Source organism: Zootermopsis nevadensis, unplaced genomic scaffold (assembly GCF_977971745.1).
Source record: "Zootermopsis nevadensis isolate Lab colony 2312 unplaced genomic scaffold, Znev_1.0 Znev_ptg000028l, whole genome shotgun sequence".
Classification (NCBI taxonomy): Eukaryota; Metazoa; Arthropoda; class Insecta; order Blattodea; family Termopsidae; genus Zootermopsis; species Zootermopsis nevadensis.
In genome coordinates, this window is record NW_028259160.1 from 15,419,100 (window position 1) to 15,438,161 (window position 19,062).

General features: G+C 37.0%; 1 protein-coding gene and 1 long non-coding RNA gene across 8 annotated transcripts in view; one reads left to right on the forward strand and one right to left on the reverse strand.

Annotated features, from left to right (window-relative positions):
- Positions 1 to 122: 122 nt before the first annotated feature.
- The window catches only part of LOC110826599 (sodium-independent sulfate anion transporter), a 73,320-nt gene continuing 54,380 nt past the window's right edge, over positions 123 to 19,062 (reverse strand). The window contains exons 1-14 of one of the 7 annotated variants that reach the window (XM_022057385.2): positions 16,485 to 16,852; positions 16,189 to 16,358; positions 13,777 to 13,853; positions 8,486 to 8,736; positions 7,851 to 8,046; positions 6,333 to 6,553; positions 5,354 to 5,531; positions 4,981 to 5,145; positions 4,526 to 4,687; positions 4,062 to 4,202; positions 3,668 to 3,813; positions 3,248 to 3,421; positions 2,781 to 2,934; positions 123 to 1,853 (exon numbers count right to left, since the gene is read on the reverse strand). In XM_022057385.2, the coding sequence (XP_021913077.1) occupies positions 1,636 to 1,853; positions 2,781 to 2,934; positions 3,248 to 3,421; positions 3,668 to 3,813; positions 4,062 to 4,202; positions 4,526 to 4,687; positions 4,981 to 5,145; positions 5,354 to 5,531; positions 6,333 to 6,553; positions 7,851 to 8,046; positions 8,486 to 8,736; positions 13,777 to 13,853; positions 16,189 to 16,220 (2,115 nt within the window). In that variant the 5' untranslated portion in view covers positions 16,221 to 16,358; positions 16,485 to 16,852 and the 3' untranslated portion in view covers positions 123 to 1,635. Of the gene's footprint in view, positions 1,854 to 2,780; positions 2,935 to 3,247; positions 3,422 to 3,667; positions 3,814 to 4,061; positions 4,203 to 4,525; positions 4,688 to 4,980; positions 5,146 to 5,353; positions 5,532 to 6,332; positions 6,554 to 7,181; positions 7,307 to 7,850; positions 8,047 to 8,485; positions 8,737 to 12,190; positions 13,429 to 13,776; positions 13,854 to 15,105; positions 15,208 to 16,188; positions 16,359 to 16,484; positions 16,854 to 19,062 lie in introns of those variants that run through there. The other 6 variants (XM_022057386.2, XM_022057387.2, XM_022057388.2 and 3 more) reach the window with 6 other exon arrangements.
- LOC147872360 (uncharacterized) lies at positions 10,621 to 12,191 on the forward strand. The gene is made up of 3 exons (XR_015537376.1): positions 10,621 to 10,865; positions 11,045 to 11,379; positions 11,752 to 12,191. It is a non-coding gene; the product is annotated as an uncharacterized LOC147872360 (long non-coding RNA).

Below are 19,062 nucleotides of genomic sequence, written 5' to 3' on the forward strand. Positions count from 1 at the left end.
TATAAAGTATATAAAATAAGGTTGTAAAAAATATTCAACACAGATGCAAGGAGTGGGACAGAAGAATGTCGGAATCATCGATGGAAAATGATAGTGAAACGTGTAAAAGACAAACCAACTACTTAAAATGAACATAAATGGTATTTTTTTTTACACAAAAATCTTTTGAACATTTGTACAAGAAAAAATATGCAGTGTGCACGATCAGAAACACAAACATAATTACAAATATAGTGTGTGACATAAACATTAAAACAAGAAGCTGATATTTACATTAGGTCTCACGACATAAATTTACAACGGCTGATAACCTCTGTGACCTTTTAATTCTAAGCAGCAACTCATCACACCTCAACTCAACTACGCTTTGAAACACTTCCCTGATTTTTACCTTCCCACAGACCTACAGATCTTTCCCCATTGGATTCACTGTCATTCGACTTCCACAGTCGTAGCGAAACTTTTCGTTATCAAACCAGTGACATCAAGCGAGGTGCGACACATTTCAAGACACAGAAACCTCTCGAAACAAAACAGAGATTCTTAAACATTAATTACATAATGGTACATTACTACATAAATAAATACTCTTAATGACTTAAATTAAATATTTTGGTAAGTTTTCAAACTGACAGCCTCTCATTTCTATCACAACACGTACACGAATCAGTCACCTCCAGACAAAAATAGTAGTTAAGTATGTTACAACTTCTCAACGACAGAAGAAGACAACGTTCAGTAAATATTAAGCAATGCATACATTCATCCATTTAGATGACCAACGCGAAACCAAGAGATACTAAAAAAAATACGTCTAAATCAGTTTCTTCTTTCCGTGCGGAATGCGGGAATATTTGGTAACTTTTGCTAGGTAACGTTATGCCTGAGACGACCTACCGACCCACGAAGCTATAAAGAGGGCGTGGAAGTAAAACTCGTGAATTCTTAACCTCCGAACCAAATGTAACTGAGTGGATGGTGTCCCTCCGCAGTCACTTTGCCTGTTCGATGTGCTGTCCAGCATGTTCAGAACACGTATGGGCGCTATATATTCACAAATATTTCATAGCCGATTGACTTCTGAACATATTTTTGCTTTTAAAATGCTCCAGAAGTAGTAGTCCAGTGGACTGATATCCAGAGGCTGCAGTCCTCATTCCACTGGTCCTCTGCTCATTAATCAGAGTCGAGGAAATGTGTCCAGCCAGTACCTGATACCACGCATTAAACGCCTGAAATGCGAGCCTTTTCAGAAACCCAATCGCTCCAAATAAAAGAAACAGCCTTCATACCGTAATATTAAAATAATGAAGTGTCATACTTGTGAATGAAAACATGGAATTGTTCAGAGATACAAAGCGTACTTGTAATAATTTACTGTGCTTCATACACGATTTAGGTGTTCAAGAACAATGTTTACAAATGAAGTAAGAAAAATAATCGGAGTGGACGTACCTTCACGCGAAAAATATGCTGAACTTTCTTCCTCAGTTTTTGAGCACTTAATTAAGAAAACTTGGAAAGTAATATGAATAGCAACAAAATTCACTGCTTATAGGACACCCGCTACCTCCGCAGCAGAAGCAGAAGGTCGTGTGACAATTCCCTGCATGAGATTAAAAGCTCGATATCACACTACACTTTCAATATTTCTGGCGATGTTTCAGATTTTTCTAACAACGGAGTCGAAGAGTCATTACTTCCTGACTTGCGAATGTTCGAGTCATCTGCAGATTTACAAGCGACTCCTCCGGCGAATGACAATTCAAAAGATGGACACTCTTTCATTTCCACCAGAAGACTTCTTTCTTCAACTTCAGTTCGTTTGGGGAGATGGTGGTTGTTGGAAAATGCTTAAAAGTTCAAAAAAGTTCATGAATACTTACGCTGCTCAACAGAGAGACATAAAAATGTGACAACCAAGAGAAGTGACAACTAACAGTCTCATATGGAGCATGTACCTTAAAGAAGATGAGTCTGTAAACAAATTTACCTCATCAGATCTTAGGTTCTCACAGCAGCAAGTCTTCTGAAATGTTGTGTTACACAACATGGCAGAAGTCTATCAATGCTTCGGATGTGCTTGCTGTCTCCGTCACCAAGGCATTTTTTTTCGTACCCAGTACACACCATTCAGCATGGTGTGCATTGGTGGTTAGCAGGATTCACGACCCATCAGTACATGGGTTCGACCAGGACCGCGGCATTTAACGCTCCTCCTGTGACCCCCTTTTTGCGAGATGCTGATGAAAGTGGAGCAATTGTTGGGATGCCACACAGAAACCGGGGAAACCCGGAAGGAAAACTCCGTGATGCCTAGACCACGGCCTTGCCCAACACAAGTTGAAAATCTGAGCACCGCCGGGAATCGAACCCGAGACCCCAGTATTACAATCCCAGCGTTCTAACCGCTAGATCACCGTGGCATTGAGATTGTCCTGATGATGGAGGCAGCAAGCACCACTGACATGATGATAAACTTCTATCAGACTACACAGCATATCTAAGAAGAATGTAATCTTCATAAAACGGAAAAGTTTTTCCAGACATCTGATATGTCGTTGTCCAAGAATATAGTAACTGATTGTACAAAAACAATATGAGTGACAGAATGCTGTACATTCTCGTGTTTGATATAATTTACCCTACCAATATTATGTGTGCAGACAGAAAACTCCTACAGCTGCGAGAAGTTCATGCCCTTCCTCTAAGAATTATAACTAAACACTATCTGCTACATAGTTCCTAATGGAAGGTAAATCCGACACTGCGGTACTTACATTGCAGAATAAAATCCAGTTCATCCTCACTACGAAAATGTACAAACTCTTCCAGGCTCGCCCCTTTAAATACAGCAATGACACTTGGTCGTGTGTTATAAAAGTAAATCGGTTGCTTCCGTTTGTTAAAATCCTCTATCAGCGCAGCTATACCCTATTAATAAAAGGCGTTACATTAAGCACGTAAAACTATAAAGTTATAGAACGCAACACACGCTGAATGCCTTTATATCTAAAAGCAACTGCTGATGACTTTCTGATAGTTAATACTTTTCTCAAAGTGCAATTCATCAATTTTGCCAGCTGGGTAACTCTTTCATTTTATTTATTTATAGCCTTCAAGATCCAACGGCACGTTCTTTTGAACACAGTAATAAACCTTCGGGCTCCACGAAAATTTATTAATTTCTTCAGTTTCTTAACTATGACTCTTCTATGTTAAGTTAGGTACAGCAAACAAAACGAACCTTCGCCGCAGTGAAGTCTGCTCCCAGAATGAATCGGCAGTCAACAACAACAGGCAACTGGCTTGAGCCCTGTTTCACGGCTGCCTTTCCAACACTCGTCCGAATGAAATCAACCGCAGGAAAGTACAAGCTATTGCCTGGTGTCACAAGCAAGTACTCCACTCCTGAATTTGTCTGAAAATGTAAGCAAAATGTTACCGTAAAAAGTATTTTAAACAGAAACGTATTACTTGTTGTTGAAGATTTTATTTGTTTAATGATGCTATCAGTAGCTCAGACTACGCCGTCTTAATTTTCGCTAAACGCGTGCGATTTTTTGATATACATAATTTTACAAAATACAGTACAGTGTAATTATTTACTTTAACTTTGTGATGGATGCAAGTTATTCTTGCCACACCTCAACTTTGCAACACTCACTGTAGACTTCTCCACGTGCATCGTGGGACGTGCAGATGGATACAGAAGGAACACCAGGTTGATTCCAACTCCGATAAGGATTCCGTATTCAACACCAACCACCAGACATGTGATGAAGGTTACAAACGTCGGAATTAAGTCTTTACCTGCGACGTAAACACAAACACCATATCAGTTGTTTTCTAAACATCCTGTTGTACATAAGCCATTTTGTTACTGAAACAACTGCAGGAAGCGTAACTACCGGACACAACGAGGATTAAAAATGTGATATTTTTGTAACTGCGCTGACAACTTATAGCACTAAGCAATAAACACTGACTGAAAACAATGAGTGCAAGTTTTAGTGCATCTAGACACAGAGTTCCAGCTATCACAAATGACTCTGACTTACGGCTTGACTTCCACATAGGTTTCACCACCTCGTACTCGATCATGAAGATGACGGCACATATAATAACAGCAGCCAGTGACGCCTTTGGAATAAAATAGAAGTAGGGAGTTAGAAGGCCAAGAGCCAGCAGAATCAGAACACCTGTGAAAGTACAAAATAAATAAATACATATTAGAATTAACAACTTTTGCTCAGGTCCAGACGATGACAGTGGTCAAAGGATTCTGACACAGCAAGTAGGTAGTGAGTTTAAATTTGATGGAGCCGACTGGTGTAATGGAAGAGTGGGCACACTTCTTCCACTCCACCAATCAGGACTGTCAAATCCAAACTCACCAAATACTGGCTGCCCTATACAGGCTGCCAGAAATGCACAACCACATCACATTTATTTCATCATTATACTAAATTAATTTTCTTTAATTAAATCTTTAAAAATCACCTGAACTGATGTCAGCTCTTACCTGTATAGAAACCACCGAACGGCGTCCTGACCCCGCTCGCATGATTGACAGCGCTACGTGAGAAAGAACCAGTGACTGGGAATGAAGAAGCAAATGATCCTAACAAATTGCAGATGCCAAGCGTGAGGAGCTCCTGAGTAGCATCCACTGAATCCCCACTCGCTGAAATATTCAACCAATACAGAAAATATTCTCTCAATACTTCACAATTACATAATAATATAATATGTATAAACAGTGGATTTAATCTTTCATTATATTTACACTTATTCTCCATTTGTGCTATCATGGCTTTTCACAGCCACTACTGAAGTGTCAAATTAAAGTTAATTCTTGACAAACAGTCTTTAAAATTTTGATTATTAGCGCCTGATGTTTCATATCCATTACAACACTATCACTAGTTTTTCTTTCAGTTATACGACAAATGCACATTAATATTTATTTTGACTTACAGAAAGCTTTTGCAATGGCCACATTTCCTAATACTCCGATAATGGGTACTAGAACAATTGAAGATCCTAGTTCAGAGCACATGTCTGCGAAAGAATATGTCTGATTGCGGAGGACAGTGCTGAATGGTGGCAAAGCAAAAGGTGGCAGCCCTGATCGCACAGTACCTGTACAAAATCAAAGTACCATCTGCATTAAAACACAACATAAGGAAATCACACTATAGAAATATAATTCTGACTATGCAATGTAACAAATTTGAAAACTTTTTTTACTGTTATAAAATCACTGTACAATATCCCAGGAAAATAATATATTATAATCCCTGATAAAAATTATGATTTAGAAGCCGACTGTAAGAAACTGTGAGTATACCTGTAAGAATAAAAGGTGATTCTTCATCTTCTGTGTGGAGATTATATGCAATGAATGAGCAGATAACGACAACAAAAACATTACGAGCTGTTGATATAAGCCACAAAGTCTTCATAATGGCTTTCTGTCTCTTATTTGGTTTACCACCCTCTGGCCCAAGTTTAATATCTTTAATTTTCTGAAATAAATGAATTACAATAATCCAACTTAATAGACTTCAAACTGAAAAAAAGTATTTTATTAATTTCTTAAATTATTTTTTGAGCGAAATGCATAGTCCCGCATATATAAACATGCAACCTCAGTTCTTAAATATTTACATAATCAAAACAACAGCATTAATATCACACGGAATACAGGCCGTTTTTGTTTCTCCCCCCCATTAAATATTCACACTATAAAAAAATGTTTCAAATAGCAGATGTAGATCTTAATATGCTCTACAGTTTAAAACATGTGCCAATATTTTGCATTGCGAATCATTTATGAGGAAATTTATAAAGTTAATTTTCAGTTCAATGTAAAGCTTGGTTACACTTGAATGATATGAACCAAATTAAATATGTAAGATTTGAGGTTTTCAATTTCTGTCTTCTGGGTTGTTGCGCTGTGGAGTCTGGTCGATGTTTACCAACGTTTCAGAGGTCATACTGCCTCCATCATCAGGGCGATGAATACGCTCCTATAAACCTAGCCCCACCCACCCTATTGGCATATTCATCGTCCTGATGACGGAGGCAGTATGATCTCTGAAACGTTGGTAACCATTGACCAGATTACACAGCGCAACAACCCAGAAGACAGAAATCTTCAAATTAAATATGCCTGACAACTTTCAGATTATACACTCAAACACAAATTTCATAAAAATCCATTCAGTAAATTTTGAGACATAACAGACAAATCTCCCTTATATGCATTAAATCTGTACAAAGAACATATAAATACTCCACTGTGCTCAATGACACAGTTCTCTCACCCTAAGCAAAAGAAGCACACCAATGCAGGTGAATCCTAAGGTAGCGTCCCACAGCTTTGTTTCTGGAATATGATTACATACTTTGCTCAGAGTGTCAAGAAAGCCATTTGCCTTAAACCTGAGTCCCAGCAAACCTTTCAATTGCGAGCACGCAATAATTACTGATGTAGCAGATGTAAAACCTACAGTCACTGGAATTGAGATGAAATCCACCAACACCCCTGTAGAAAGACAAGAAGGACAATTCCGTTAATTGATATGAAGAGAAAGAATGTAAGCTGTTGGTCCCCTCTGCTGGAAAAATTTGCTCTATACATGTGAGATTTCAGATTCTCATGGTTACCTTCTGGGATGTTGAGCCATGTAGCCTAGTAGAAATTTATTGACATTTCAGAGGCAGCAAGCGCCTCTGAAACAGCTGCGAACTTCTACCAGACTACGCAGCACAGCATCCCAGAAGATAGCCATTCTCTTGTAAAATACTATTTATGGAGGTAAAAAGAAGCAAAAATATCTTACATTTGTGTATTTTAAGAATGTAATGACTGTTGGGCTGAGTCTGAGTTTGGATCCAAATACAAGTTTCTAAAGATTAAAAATGATAAAGAAGGTTTCTTAGCTTCAAGAGGTATTTCAGAAGTTTCCTTCATGTGATTAGTACACACACAATGAATCAGAACAAGCAAAATCCAATCAAGAAAAATATCTCTCTCCTTTGCCAACACTGGAGATAGGTAGTGGACAGCGGCACACAGATGTCAAGCCGATGACTGTTCAAAATATGCAGAATACACCTTGCATGCATTTTCTGTTCCCTCAACGACTGGTAAGGACGCCCAACACACTTGCCAGTGAGTTTCCACTTCTGCCACAACTGCCATAAATGGAACGCAAATGCAAACATATGGTCCACATGAGTCACACCAGTGATAGTTGTTGGAGCACCACTGCAAGGGGCATCTGCATCTTCTTGCCTGAAATTAACGGCATTCACTCACCATCAGTTCCATAAAACAGGACACATATCCTGAAGCTTTTCTTCAACAGTTCATAAAACTTTTGTGGCCTTTTTCCAACTTCACTGATCTCACATCCATAAATCTGTAACTCACCTGCATTCTTTCTTAGTCGACCGCTTAGAATTCTGTGAGGGTTCACAAACATAAAACAGCCTACCTGCTAATCTGTACAGTTGTTCAAAAGGGAATTTCTTGTACAAATTATATCATGCTGGCACTATCATACTGGAAACTTCTGAAATGACCCTTGTAAATGTTATAAATGCACAATGTCCCAACAAGATGTATATACATAATACGAAACATTAACCTCGTTATCAATCTCCACGTGTCGTATTTATGGAAGACATGGACGGTGGTCATTTTGAACACCTACACTAGATTTGCGATTTCATTTAGTGCCAATGTAGACATATTTGATACTCAAATGTCTTTATTTCATTCACTGAATGCGTATTTACATGTTTTTGAGACACGCTGTCCAATTAAATACACATACCTAAATGGAGTACTGCCATCAGCAACTGTACGCAACCAGTGAGGAAGCATAACAATATGGCAAAGTCAACATTACGTCCAATGATTTGCTGGTAAGTCATGAGGGCCATAAGAGCTGTTGGTCCAATTGTAATATCTTTACAACTCCCAAACACAACGTACACAAAACAGCCCACAAATGCAGAGTACAGACCATACTGAAACAGAGGAACAGCAGTGTTCTCAACATTTGCTTCGTATCTCCAAATTACAATACTATTCAAATGAGCTCTTTCTTAGTTTGCACGCCTCGCTGGTTTTGAAGTTCATCCATTACACAGAAAAATCTGTTATAAAGCTAATGCCAACGCACACATCCAGAAATTATTTTCCTGTTAAATGTACACTAGATTAAAACAAGTTTCAAACATATATTGTAGATCTTAATGAGATCTGCATGCCACATCACATATTTTTTGTACAATCAGCCATTATTGGGAAAATTTATGAACTTCAATTTGGGCTTCATGAAAATGCACCACATTTGGAATCAAATTTCAAATGCAAGCAGAGTTTCCAAAAGATGAACACCCCATATGCCTTGGTATGACAGAGGCACATAAGAATAACATACATAAATATGATATTCCTTCCAACCTGTGGTTCCAACCCCGCAAGAGTTGCATATGCTAAGCTCTGCGGTATTACAGTAAGGCCGACTGTCACTCCAGCTATGAGATCACAGATGAATTTGTCTGAATTATATAGTGGCATCCATGACAAGACTGGTACACAGCGGTATACTGAAGCCTTTAACCTCTTCATCCATGCTGTCCGGTTGTTTTCAAAACTGCCGACAGTTGCTGGTAATGACATTCGAAATGCGTTTAACTGGTGAACAAAATTATCTGAAAAGCAAATGTTGTAAACACATGTTTAATTCAATACAAACTTCAGGGTTGGAGATAAAAACAGTATATTTCTCTGAAACACCGGCATCTAGCTGCAAGTCATCACAACGCAGAATGACAACAACATCACCATTGTGACAACCTCAAATCTCACAAGGTAACCCCTGGTAATTATTACAACTGTGAATTTTGATCAGGACTAAAGAGCACTATCTGAAAGTTACCTAGCCATGTTACTCAAACAATTCCTGTTTACAATATTCCTTGTTTAATTACACTTTATCAACTGTAAAGTTATGTAGTGTTTAAGAGTAAAATGATTATAAAGAATGCAGAAGTAACAATGTGGCCTGTTTTAAAAATTATTCAAGCATACCGCTGAAGGAACTCATAAAATACACATTAAATACATGTTCACATAGATATGGTCCATTATCCACTATTTACTTGCCCTAAAATGTGGTGAAGAACACAAATTATGAGGCCTTCTACTGTGCAGTTTTCTCCAACCTCTTGTTATTTCCTGTTCCTTAGATTCAAATATTCCCCTCAGCATAAAACAACAGGTACATTTAATCTTCACTTGTGTTTTGTGAATAAAATTTGATTTGCTATTGTCATCATCGAATATCTTAATTTTCTACAGTACTTAAAAATTTATCAGTTATCTTTCATTCTGGTGATACACCATGAACATGCTGATTTTTTTAGTTCTTAGTTTTCATTAACAAAGACAAAGACAAATCTGTTCCTGGTTCTTAACCACGGAGACACACGGGAAAGCTGAGGCAGATATCCACACATCCTTAATCGCAACATTAAATAGAGACAGGTAGTTGGCTTCACACCCTGGTCACTTTACCCCCTAAGAACTCTAGTACCCACTGGAAAGGTGGCTGGCTGGGCCCCAAAACTGTTCTGGATATTGTGATAAAGAGAAAAAATCTAAGTTGTGCTGGATGACGGTCATCCAGCCTGCAGCCCATTCTCTGTACTTACTGACCTATCCCAGCTCCATTCTCCATTAGAACCCCATACATTATACAGTGAAATCCCCATTTTAAGGTTTCTTTGGAGAATCTGAATACTGCAGTGATGAAAATCTTAAATGGAAGGATTTTAACATTGAAATTACTAGCTTAAAATAACATACATTCAACACTAAAAGAGAGAAAACCTCAAGTTGTGGAACATTAAATGGGAGTTTCTGAGTACTTGACACTCACCATTGCCTTTCCTCATTTTGAATGTTTGTATTTTATGAAACAATTTTAAAAAGTCTGATCCTATCACTCTTTTTCCTACTAGAATAAAAACACTAAATACTTTGAGTCATATCACACAAAACCATTGTTATTGCTAAACAGAGATACACTGACTTTCTGAGGCTGTTTCACCATGCCTGGATATCTTCACAGCCCAGTTTATTACCCTGTGACACGTGCCACTTAAAGCCTTCATCTGCCTCTAACTCCACTCTTAATCGGAAAGAAATCTTCATACTCACCGCTGTGAAAACCTCAAATCTTACAAATTATTTGTTTTCTTCCTTGGAAAACAATGGTTTCGTTTTCACTAAGAAAAATATAAAACATGAGGCCTTCAGATCTCCGTCTTAATGCGGAGACTGAAAACCAAGATCTGCGTTATCTACACTTCAGATTATGAGATGACTGTAATACCATAGGACTACAGCATTATCCAACTGGATACAATAAATGAAGGAATTAATTCAGAGGAACGCAGTGATATAATGTTAAAAGATAAATTTAGATCCTCTAAAGATTCAAGTAAACACATCTTAAGTTGCTTATCTGTCAGAAGTCTTACTATATTACTGACTCACAGATTTAGCTTACATCATTACGAAGTTAACAGCGGTCATCAATCTAATCAAACAATTCAAACAGTTCTCCTTATACCAAGTAGCTTTCTGGGATCAACAAATAAAAACATTAACAACAACACAAGATTCAAGGACATTACATAGGAAACTGAAGAATTGCATCACATTCTAAGCCACACAGCATACCTAGAAGCAGTTATCAAGAAATGGATTCAGGCAGCTGCCTCTAACCTTAACACTGACAGCGAAAGCAGCGCTAGTCTTCACTTCAAATACCGGGGTAAACTTTTGCTTTGTTTGTGTGGCCTGAGAAAAATATTTCTTTTGAAATTTATCTTGTTACTGCCGTCTATTCTACTACTAAACTTTTCAGTGCTGGTACATTTAAACTATCTTCTTTATAGAGTGAAATATATGTTTGTTAAAATGTTTAAAAATTGCACCTTGTTTCTGTTTCAGACAATTTTTCATGTAACACAGGTACTTCTAGATAATATTGCACAATACATGCACACACCTTATGTTTAAAATCAAAAGAAATGGACAGATACATACATGGACACATCATCATCATGTGAAAACGTCTCCTAATGAAATGAGATTGTAAGGCGAAGTCCAAAACAAATCACAAGTACATATACAAGATTCCACTTATGGTATAAGCATGTCGACGTGTGTTCCCCATCCCAACTTCATAAACCAATTGATAACGCTTCATGAAACTCAGTGTGAACATCATGCCACTAGAGGTCACCAGAATTTCCTATCATGGCATTTTACGCCGACATTCTGAGGTAAGAGCACTTCTTAATACAAGCGCTACGTCAAAATTTTGTGTGATAACAGAACTCCAGAAATAAGCAATTTCTGATAAGGTCTTCTTTTGTGAAACGTAAAACAACGAGACAGCCAAGCAACATTTTCATCTTAAAATTCTGTTTAAACTTTTCTGTGCATCAACAATTACAAACAGAATGACTTTGTGAAACACCTATGTTATATCTTTCAAATTTAACACGGGTAGAATTCATATTGATGGAAACCTTGCACAAAGTAGATCAGCGAATAATATAATAATTCTTATGTATGAGGTGACGCTTTCGTGGCGACTGAAAAGAATCTTTCAACAATAATAATTCTTTTCTTTGGACATCTTGGTCTTGCAGGTCCTGATGCTATGCAGTATTGCCAGCACTTAAGAGGAACACACCACCTCCATCACGACCCTGAAAATTGAGGCAATTCATTCCTCCATAATGTTATTAAATGCATCACAACTCAGAAAACCACATTTCACACCTTCACCACCACAACAACCCTAAATCTCAAATTCATATTTCTTGCCGGCTTTAGATTGAAACATATCAAAGAAAGTAATCATCTTGAGTTCTTTCCGGAGCATTCTTATGCAGTGTAGAATAGTATACTGATGATATTTTTTCTGAATTTATTAGATAATTACACATATAATTTTAAACACAATCCAACACACAGAATGGGAGTCATTCTCACATCTGACATGCTTTTCTTAAAACAAAGAATTGTAAAGAATATGACAATAATCAATTTATCATAAAACCTATAATTCTTCAAGTACTCCCTTACCCGTTTTGGCCAAGACTGACCACACAAACACACCTGAACTCAGTAATCCGACAATTACTACTCTATATATGTAACTCAAAATCAACAGATTAAAGCCCAAAACCCACTTCAACCACAAATATATCCACAGAGCAATGACAATCTACTAAACCCTGCAATAAAACCTGTCACACGACAACTAAACCAGTACTCATGAGTTAGCGTATGCACTGTGCAGATAATCTCCCTCTCCCACTTCACAAACAAAAAAAACAAGAACAGGAAATTACAGAAAAAGACACTGTTATGCCTTATATGGTAATTTAAGATAATGATGTCATGTTGAATGGAGGAAGCACTTACGACCCTGAAAAATTGGTGCTTCAGTAGTTAAGCTTATATGCCGTTTCCCATGTCACGTGTGAATGTGCAACTTCTGCGGCACGCGAATGAAAATCATTAAATTCACAAAAAACAGTAACATAGATATGTTAGACATTTATAGCGGGACACATGACAAGTAAGAGTGTAGATGTCTCTGGGTTTAAAGAAATTCTAAAAATCGAAGATGGCCATCTTCTGGGCTGTACTGCCGTGTAGTCTGGTAGAAGTTTACCATCATTTCAGAGGTTTTTGATGTCTCCGATCATCAGGGCGATGAGATGGCCTGATGATCCAACCAGAAGCTAAGAGCTGTTTCTTGTTAAGTGTCTCTAATGAAAATATTGACAAAAGAATTTCACATTTTGGCAAAGGACAATGGATGTAGGGCATAACAACCCTCTGAGACACTAAATGGATAACTGTGCTTGCCAGAACATTGAAAATAATTGAGGAGTAGAAGAAGATATGAAAATGTAGAAGAACAGGAAGAAGGAGAATAAGATACAAAAAAGTTACTGCTTCTTATGTAGACTCAATATCAATACTGTTCAGAAAACCAACCAACTACAAGACTGACTTCCTCCTGATAATTTATTTAATGACAATTATTCATCTGTATTGGCTGTTATAACACTGAAAGGAAGAAAACTGCGGATGATCATGCCAAAGATCTGGAAGGACTTACTTTAAAGTATCCCCGCAAATTTCGAGATTAACCCTACAAATGCACTGGTAACCGTATGTACAACCTGCTTTTGCATTTAAGAAAACAAGACATTTTTCTTCACAGACTATATTTATGTGTTTTGCATAATTCACTAAACAAATTATTTTCCTAAACAACATTAACCACGTGAACTTCGTAACGAAGATGTGTTTTCTTTGAGGTATGAACTGAATTCTTAAATATTATTTATATGAATTTCATGCATCAAAGGGTTAAACTAATTCAGAGTAATTCAACAGTGATTGACGTTGGTTGCATACATCATTCTGTAAACAAACGCATCTGTTACATTACTTATATCACTCCCATGTTGTCCTCTGTCTTCTTGAGGGTCAAGTTCAAGATAAAAGTTTCCATGATTGTGTCTGTACATAAAAACAGTTCAAGATCCACTACAAGCCTTCTTTTGATGGTATATGTGATTCACTAGATATAATATAACAGCATGGCATCCAACTTGAAAATACAATACCAAACCTCTTTAAAGAATACGTACCTGTACTTCCTGATACCTGCCTACTTGACACTGGAGCTGCCTCCAGTTCGACTCCAGCAGCCGAAAGACTTCGTAACCTGCAAATGAGTATCCGGTGTTATTCGTAACTGCCTTGAAAACATATACTAGGTAACATTAACTGTTACGTCACAGCCCTCATAACAATACAATGTTACGTCCTGCTCACCAATACACGATCTGAGCTGCAGGACACCAAACTGAATATCAGGTGTCCAAGCTATAAGTACTTCCTAAGAGACCTTGACAAATCATTAAGTTTATTCACATTCTCTTTACGTTCGGCTGAACCTTCCTTTCAGCACATGTGACTATTGAAACATCAACGAAGGTGTCTGAATTAATTTGAATAACACGAATCAGTTTTATAATTATTATTGTAACCTCACCCAGATAAATAGCTTTGGGACCTTGGACGCAGGCGACGTTAATTGCAAGATCAAATGAGAATAGGTGGTATAACAGAAAATTACTGAAGAAGTTATTAAAGCAGTGACAGAGCTAAACAAAGCGACACAAATCCGACCGGCTGCCCTACATAGATACAGCCTTTCAATATAAATTTCTAAGTAGACCTCGATAAACGTAACAAAACAAGAAGTGACGTAACAATCGATTTGTGGTGAACAGTGAAAGTTGACCTTTTCAACTGGCAGACAAAATTAAAAGGACACCACATTTTAACTTCTACTCTTATTTCCAACTGCACAAAGCATTATATAATGATGTCAGTATCACAGAAATTATTTAGCTTAGAATGAACCAGGTGGAACTTATAAAGTTGAGTTATAACACAGATTCAGGAACGTATATGAAAGATTCAAAATGTCTCAGTAAACAACAAAACAACAAACAACAGTACTGACATTTTTAAGAGATGGCAAGCGATGTCTCAGATTATACAAAATTGTAAATAAAGGAGGATCTGAATGTTTGTTAAAAATTACAAGAGAGTTTATTACAAAAAACAGAGGATAAAGACAGACTACAAAACCTGCTAGAGATGAGGAATAAATTCATGTGACTAGAACAGGCCTGCTGCTTAATGTGCTGTTGATGTTGATGAAAATTCACAACATAAAAAAACAAACAGTTTACTACAAATGTCATCCTAAATTACACTTTGAAAATAATAATGGAATTAAACAGAAAAAACTACATCATTGAAACTCAAACAGATGACGAACAAAAGAATAATGCAGCCTTACTTTATTCAATTAAAGATTAAAAATCTTAGTATCTTGAAGTCATACATAAAATATTATTATTTACAATGTGTAATGTATTTCTATCATCTTGTTAGTAACTTACAGATAAAGAACTTGTTCAATGTCTTGTCGAAACTACAGTAACGCAGAAGCAGCTTACAGTCTCCACTTTCAAAAGACGTCTGAATGGTACATAGTACAAAATCACGATGTTGTATTCAACTTAGTGACCTTGATATTTCATATCTATTACTCAACTTTTAAAAGATCCAAACAAAACAAAAAAATGTGTTGATATTGTATTGATATAAATATATATATTTCTAAAGAGAATAAAATTAGTTTACGCAAATTAAATTGAAAATAAATTTGAAAATCTACACAGCTCCAAAGAAGTGCAATATAGCAGCGGTGTACATTTTCAAACCATGGCACACACTGAAAAATATAGTCTTTGAAGCCAATTTGAATATTTGGCACCCAATTTTGAATTTAGAATTATATTACCTATAATTACTTTGCCATGTAATTAAATTAATATTAATAACTGAAGAAGGCCTACTTTGATGTGAAGGGCATGGAATAACTAAGGAATGCATTCAAAATTGTGTTCAGAAAAATGAAAGGATAAGACCACTTTGGAGACCTAAGTATAGGAAGCAAGATAATATTAAAATGGATCTCATTATATAGCTCAGGATACAAACCAGTGGCAGAGTCTTGTAACCATGGTAATGAACCTTCAGGTTCCATACAGGATGTGATAGCATTATGAGAAATAAGAGTATGTAACTTCCTCTATCAATGAAACATGAAAATTTTATAAGCACATTTTCATGAAAAGATTTTCAGACTGACAGTTGGGACTGAGACCTTTTAAATTTGTAATTAAAATTGTTAGAGTAATAAACTCAGTTACTTCAACAAATCTGTCAAGAAAAGTGTGTGTGTGAACTGGATTCAGATGACTCACGATAGTGCTGAGTGACACATGACAAAAGCTTGGGGCCCTATCGTGAGCATATTAAATTATACATGCCCATTATGTATAAAACTAAAAAACATCTGCAAATAAAACAGGTATTCAGAAAAAACACAATACTGCCAAAGCCAAAGAAAAGCCTACTAATGAAACTGATTCTGGGCTAGTTCAATGTAGTTCACAATCCATTCTCAAATCCCATACCTCTCCTTTCTTGGTCTTCCAGCAGACCACATTCAAAGCTCCCCTTCCAAAATTCTGTACATATTTCCAGCTTTCTCCCATCCAAAACAATCTTTGACATGATATTCTAAGTACGCTGCTTGTTCTTATGGAACACATTTGAATTGTGTTCGCAGTGCAGGCGACAATATCTGCCAACAATAAGACAAATAATTCAACTTTATTGTGGTTCAAGAACTAGTTCTTAAGGTTTCGTTCCTTATATTTTTGAATGAACAACATTCCCGACCCCCAAACCCATTTCCCTTATCACTTACATCTCGTTGCCACTTTCAGTAAATTACGATGAATTGCTTGAATTTTTCACCAGTAACTTCAGGCAGCAAACGCCTGGCCTGCTGTCAACAACTAAACTACCCGTCCGTCCACTTGCGCTTCGTCAACGATTAAATAATACGTAAGTGGTTTACATAACCTCACTTAACAGCATGAGAAATATTGATTCAACCGTGCCTGAGCATCTAGAAGCACAATGCACATTGTGAAATGTGGGTCGCTGCTTGTTTTCAGCGTTGTACAATAAAAGGTTGAATTAAATCCTCTGATTCGAAGTAAGATGATACAATAATATGAAATTCTGTCTCCCTTCCTTTTAACCGTGACTGAACATATGATGGACTTTGGTTTCCAGCACTGACTGGGAATTTCTTCCGTTACGTTTGGTACTCCGATCGGATACATCCGGAGGTCATTGTTTTGTTGGACAGCAACGAGTCTGTTCTTCTTCTTCTTCATCTTACATATGAACTTTAATAATACAGTAATTACAACCGGCTTTCAAGGTCAAAGTTAAAATTATATTGTCTAGGTTCAGAATACACTCGACATGCACTACCGAACACTATCCTATCTCCATATTAACTAATTTTCTTACGCCTCCGTGGTGCCATATTCTTCACAAGTTCAACTTCTCAAGACATTCTCCGTCTGTTACGAAACCGCAAGGTGCTGTGTTCACACGTGGACACTGTCATCAATCATCTGACTCAAAATTCTCACACACAATTTCCTAAATGCCCATTTCAATATTATCCTAACACCTCAAACTCCAAGGCATTCGAGCAAAAATGCATTTCTCATTTCCTTCGGCCATCTCACTCTCTTTCATTTATCATTGTTTCAAGGTTGTATTTGAACTAGAGTTAGCCTACACCTTATGAAGCTCCTGCCTTCTCTCGCCTAATTCTCTGGTTGAAATAGCCCATTCTCCTCAGAGCTTCTTTTCAACCCCCCACCCCACCCCACCCAAACAAACGAACGTTCCCTATTTTTTAAAGTAATATTATTAGACTACCACAGTTCCTTATACTAGGACAGAGGTTGGAGAAAATATGTGTTACAGACCATTAAATGTGGATCGTATTTATGTTTGTTATTGAACATCGCCCAGAATTATAAAGTGTCTTGATATTTAATTGCCAGAGCATGATCTGGTTCCTTCAGCGTGACTCTTTAGTGGAAAGGAATTAAGCATTTCTGTCCACCAGGTCGGTTAATATATAATTCTTCAGTTGGGAATCAAATTACTTAGCCACGCTCCAGTTACCACACAAAATGAGTGCACAAAATAGACAAATAAAATTCAGGGATTTCCTGTTTTGCATTACCATTCGGTTGGGCAAAGGGGGAGGGGAGGATTCAAGCAGTGGAAAGTTTCAACCGGTTCAACTTTTAAGTTGGCTCATCTTACCTTAAAATAACTGTTTTATATCCATTTAAGAAATAATGGAAACCACCCTTCTGTTTCACCGTATACATCACGTCAGTCAACACGTAAACACATCCCAAAACCACGAGGTTTATTTTGAGGCCCACATGGGCCATTCGAATCTGTTTTAACACGACTTAATTTACAAAAATCTGATTTTTTAAGTATTATTACAGATGTGCATTCAGTCTCTACCGGTCCACTTTTATTTTTTCGAAACAAACGGAAACACATTCCATTGTGTTATTATTGTTAACAGACGATTTTCCATTACAGAACTACATGACGTTAGAACTTAGCCTACTTACAAAATTATTGTAATTTTTGTACAGATTATGTTTCCTACGTTACTAATACATCAAAAGATCCCCAAATATTCAATGGAAGAAGGAACTATGTCACATTTCAGAATGCAATTGACCGATCGCTTCAATCGAATGTCGAGGGTAACACTTGGTGAAAACGTGGTGATTAAATTGGAAAACAAGTGTGTCTTTATCAGATATAAGAATGTTTTAACTCTTTATATCCCAGTGGTAAATATGTGTACCACCTACTTTTACAATCAGTAACTGCATTTTGTAGTTATGTGCCCCGTATGATTCTCAGTGTAAACCAGTTCATCCTTGTAATGGTGAAGTGTCGTGTTTTCTTCGCGGTACGGGCTGAATTCTTAAAAATAAAAATATAGACGAGCTTCGGCTTCAAAAGCTTAACGCTACATAGACTCTTTTTCTACGCATTGCATGACCTGTATAATAAAAAAAAATTATGAATCCTGGTCATTCAGTAGTACATCCTTCGCATTCTTCGAAGCCCAGATAATAATGTTATCCAGCAAGGCGTGTGAACCGTGAAATCTGAAAAATGGCGGACGTGATGCACTTATATGAATAGACAAGTGGCTGTCACGTATACAACAACGATTATTGATTGTCTGTATGTAACTAGATCAAGAAACCACGTATTTTATGCTCTAAAAATCACAGCATCACAACACTAAATGATTGAAATAAACAGTTTTCTATATTATGTCCAAAATGGAATGGGGTGGACATAGCTCCTATAACGTCCCTTCGCCTTTCTTATTTCCTACGGAGTGTGGAGATTAGAAACACATTTTACAT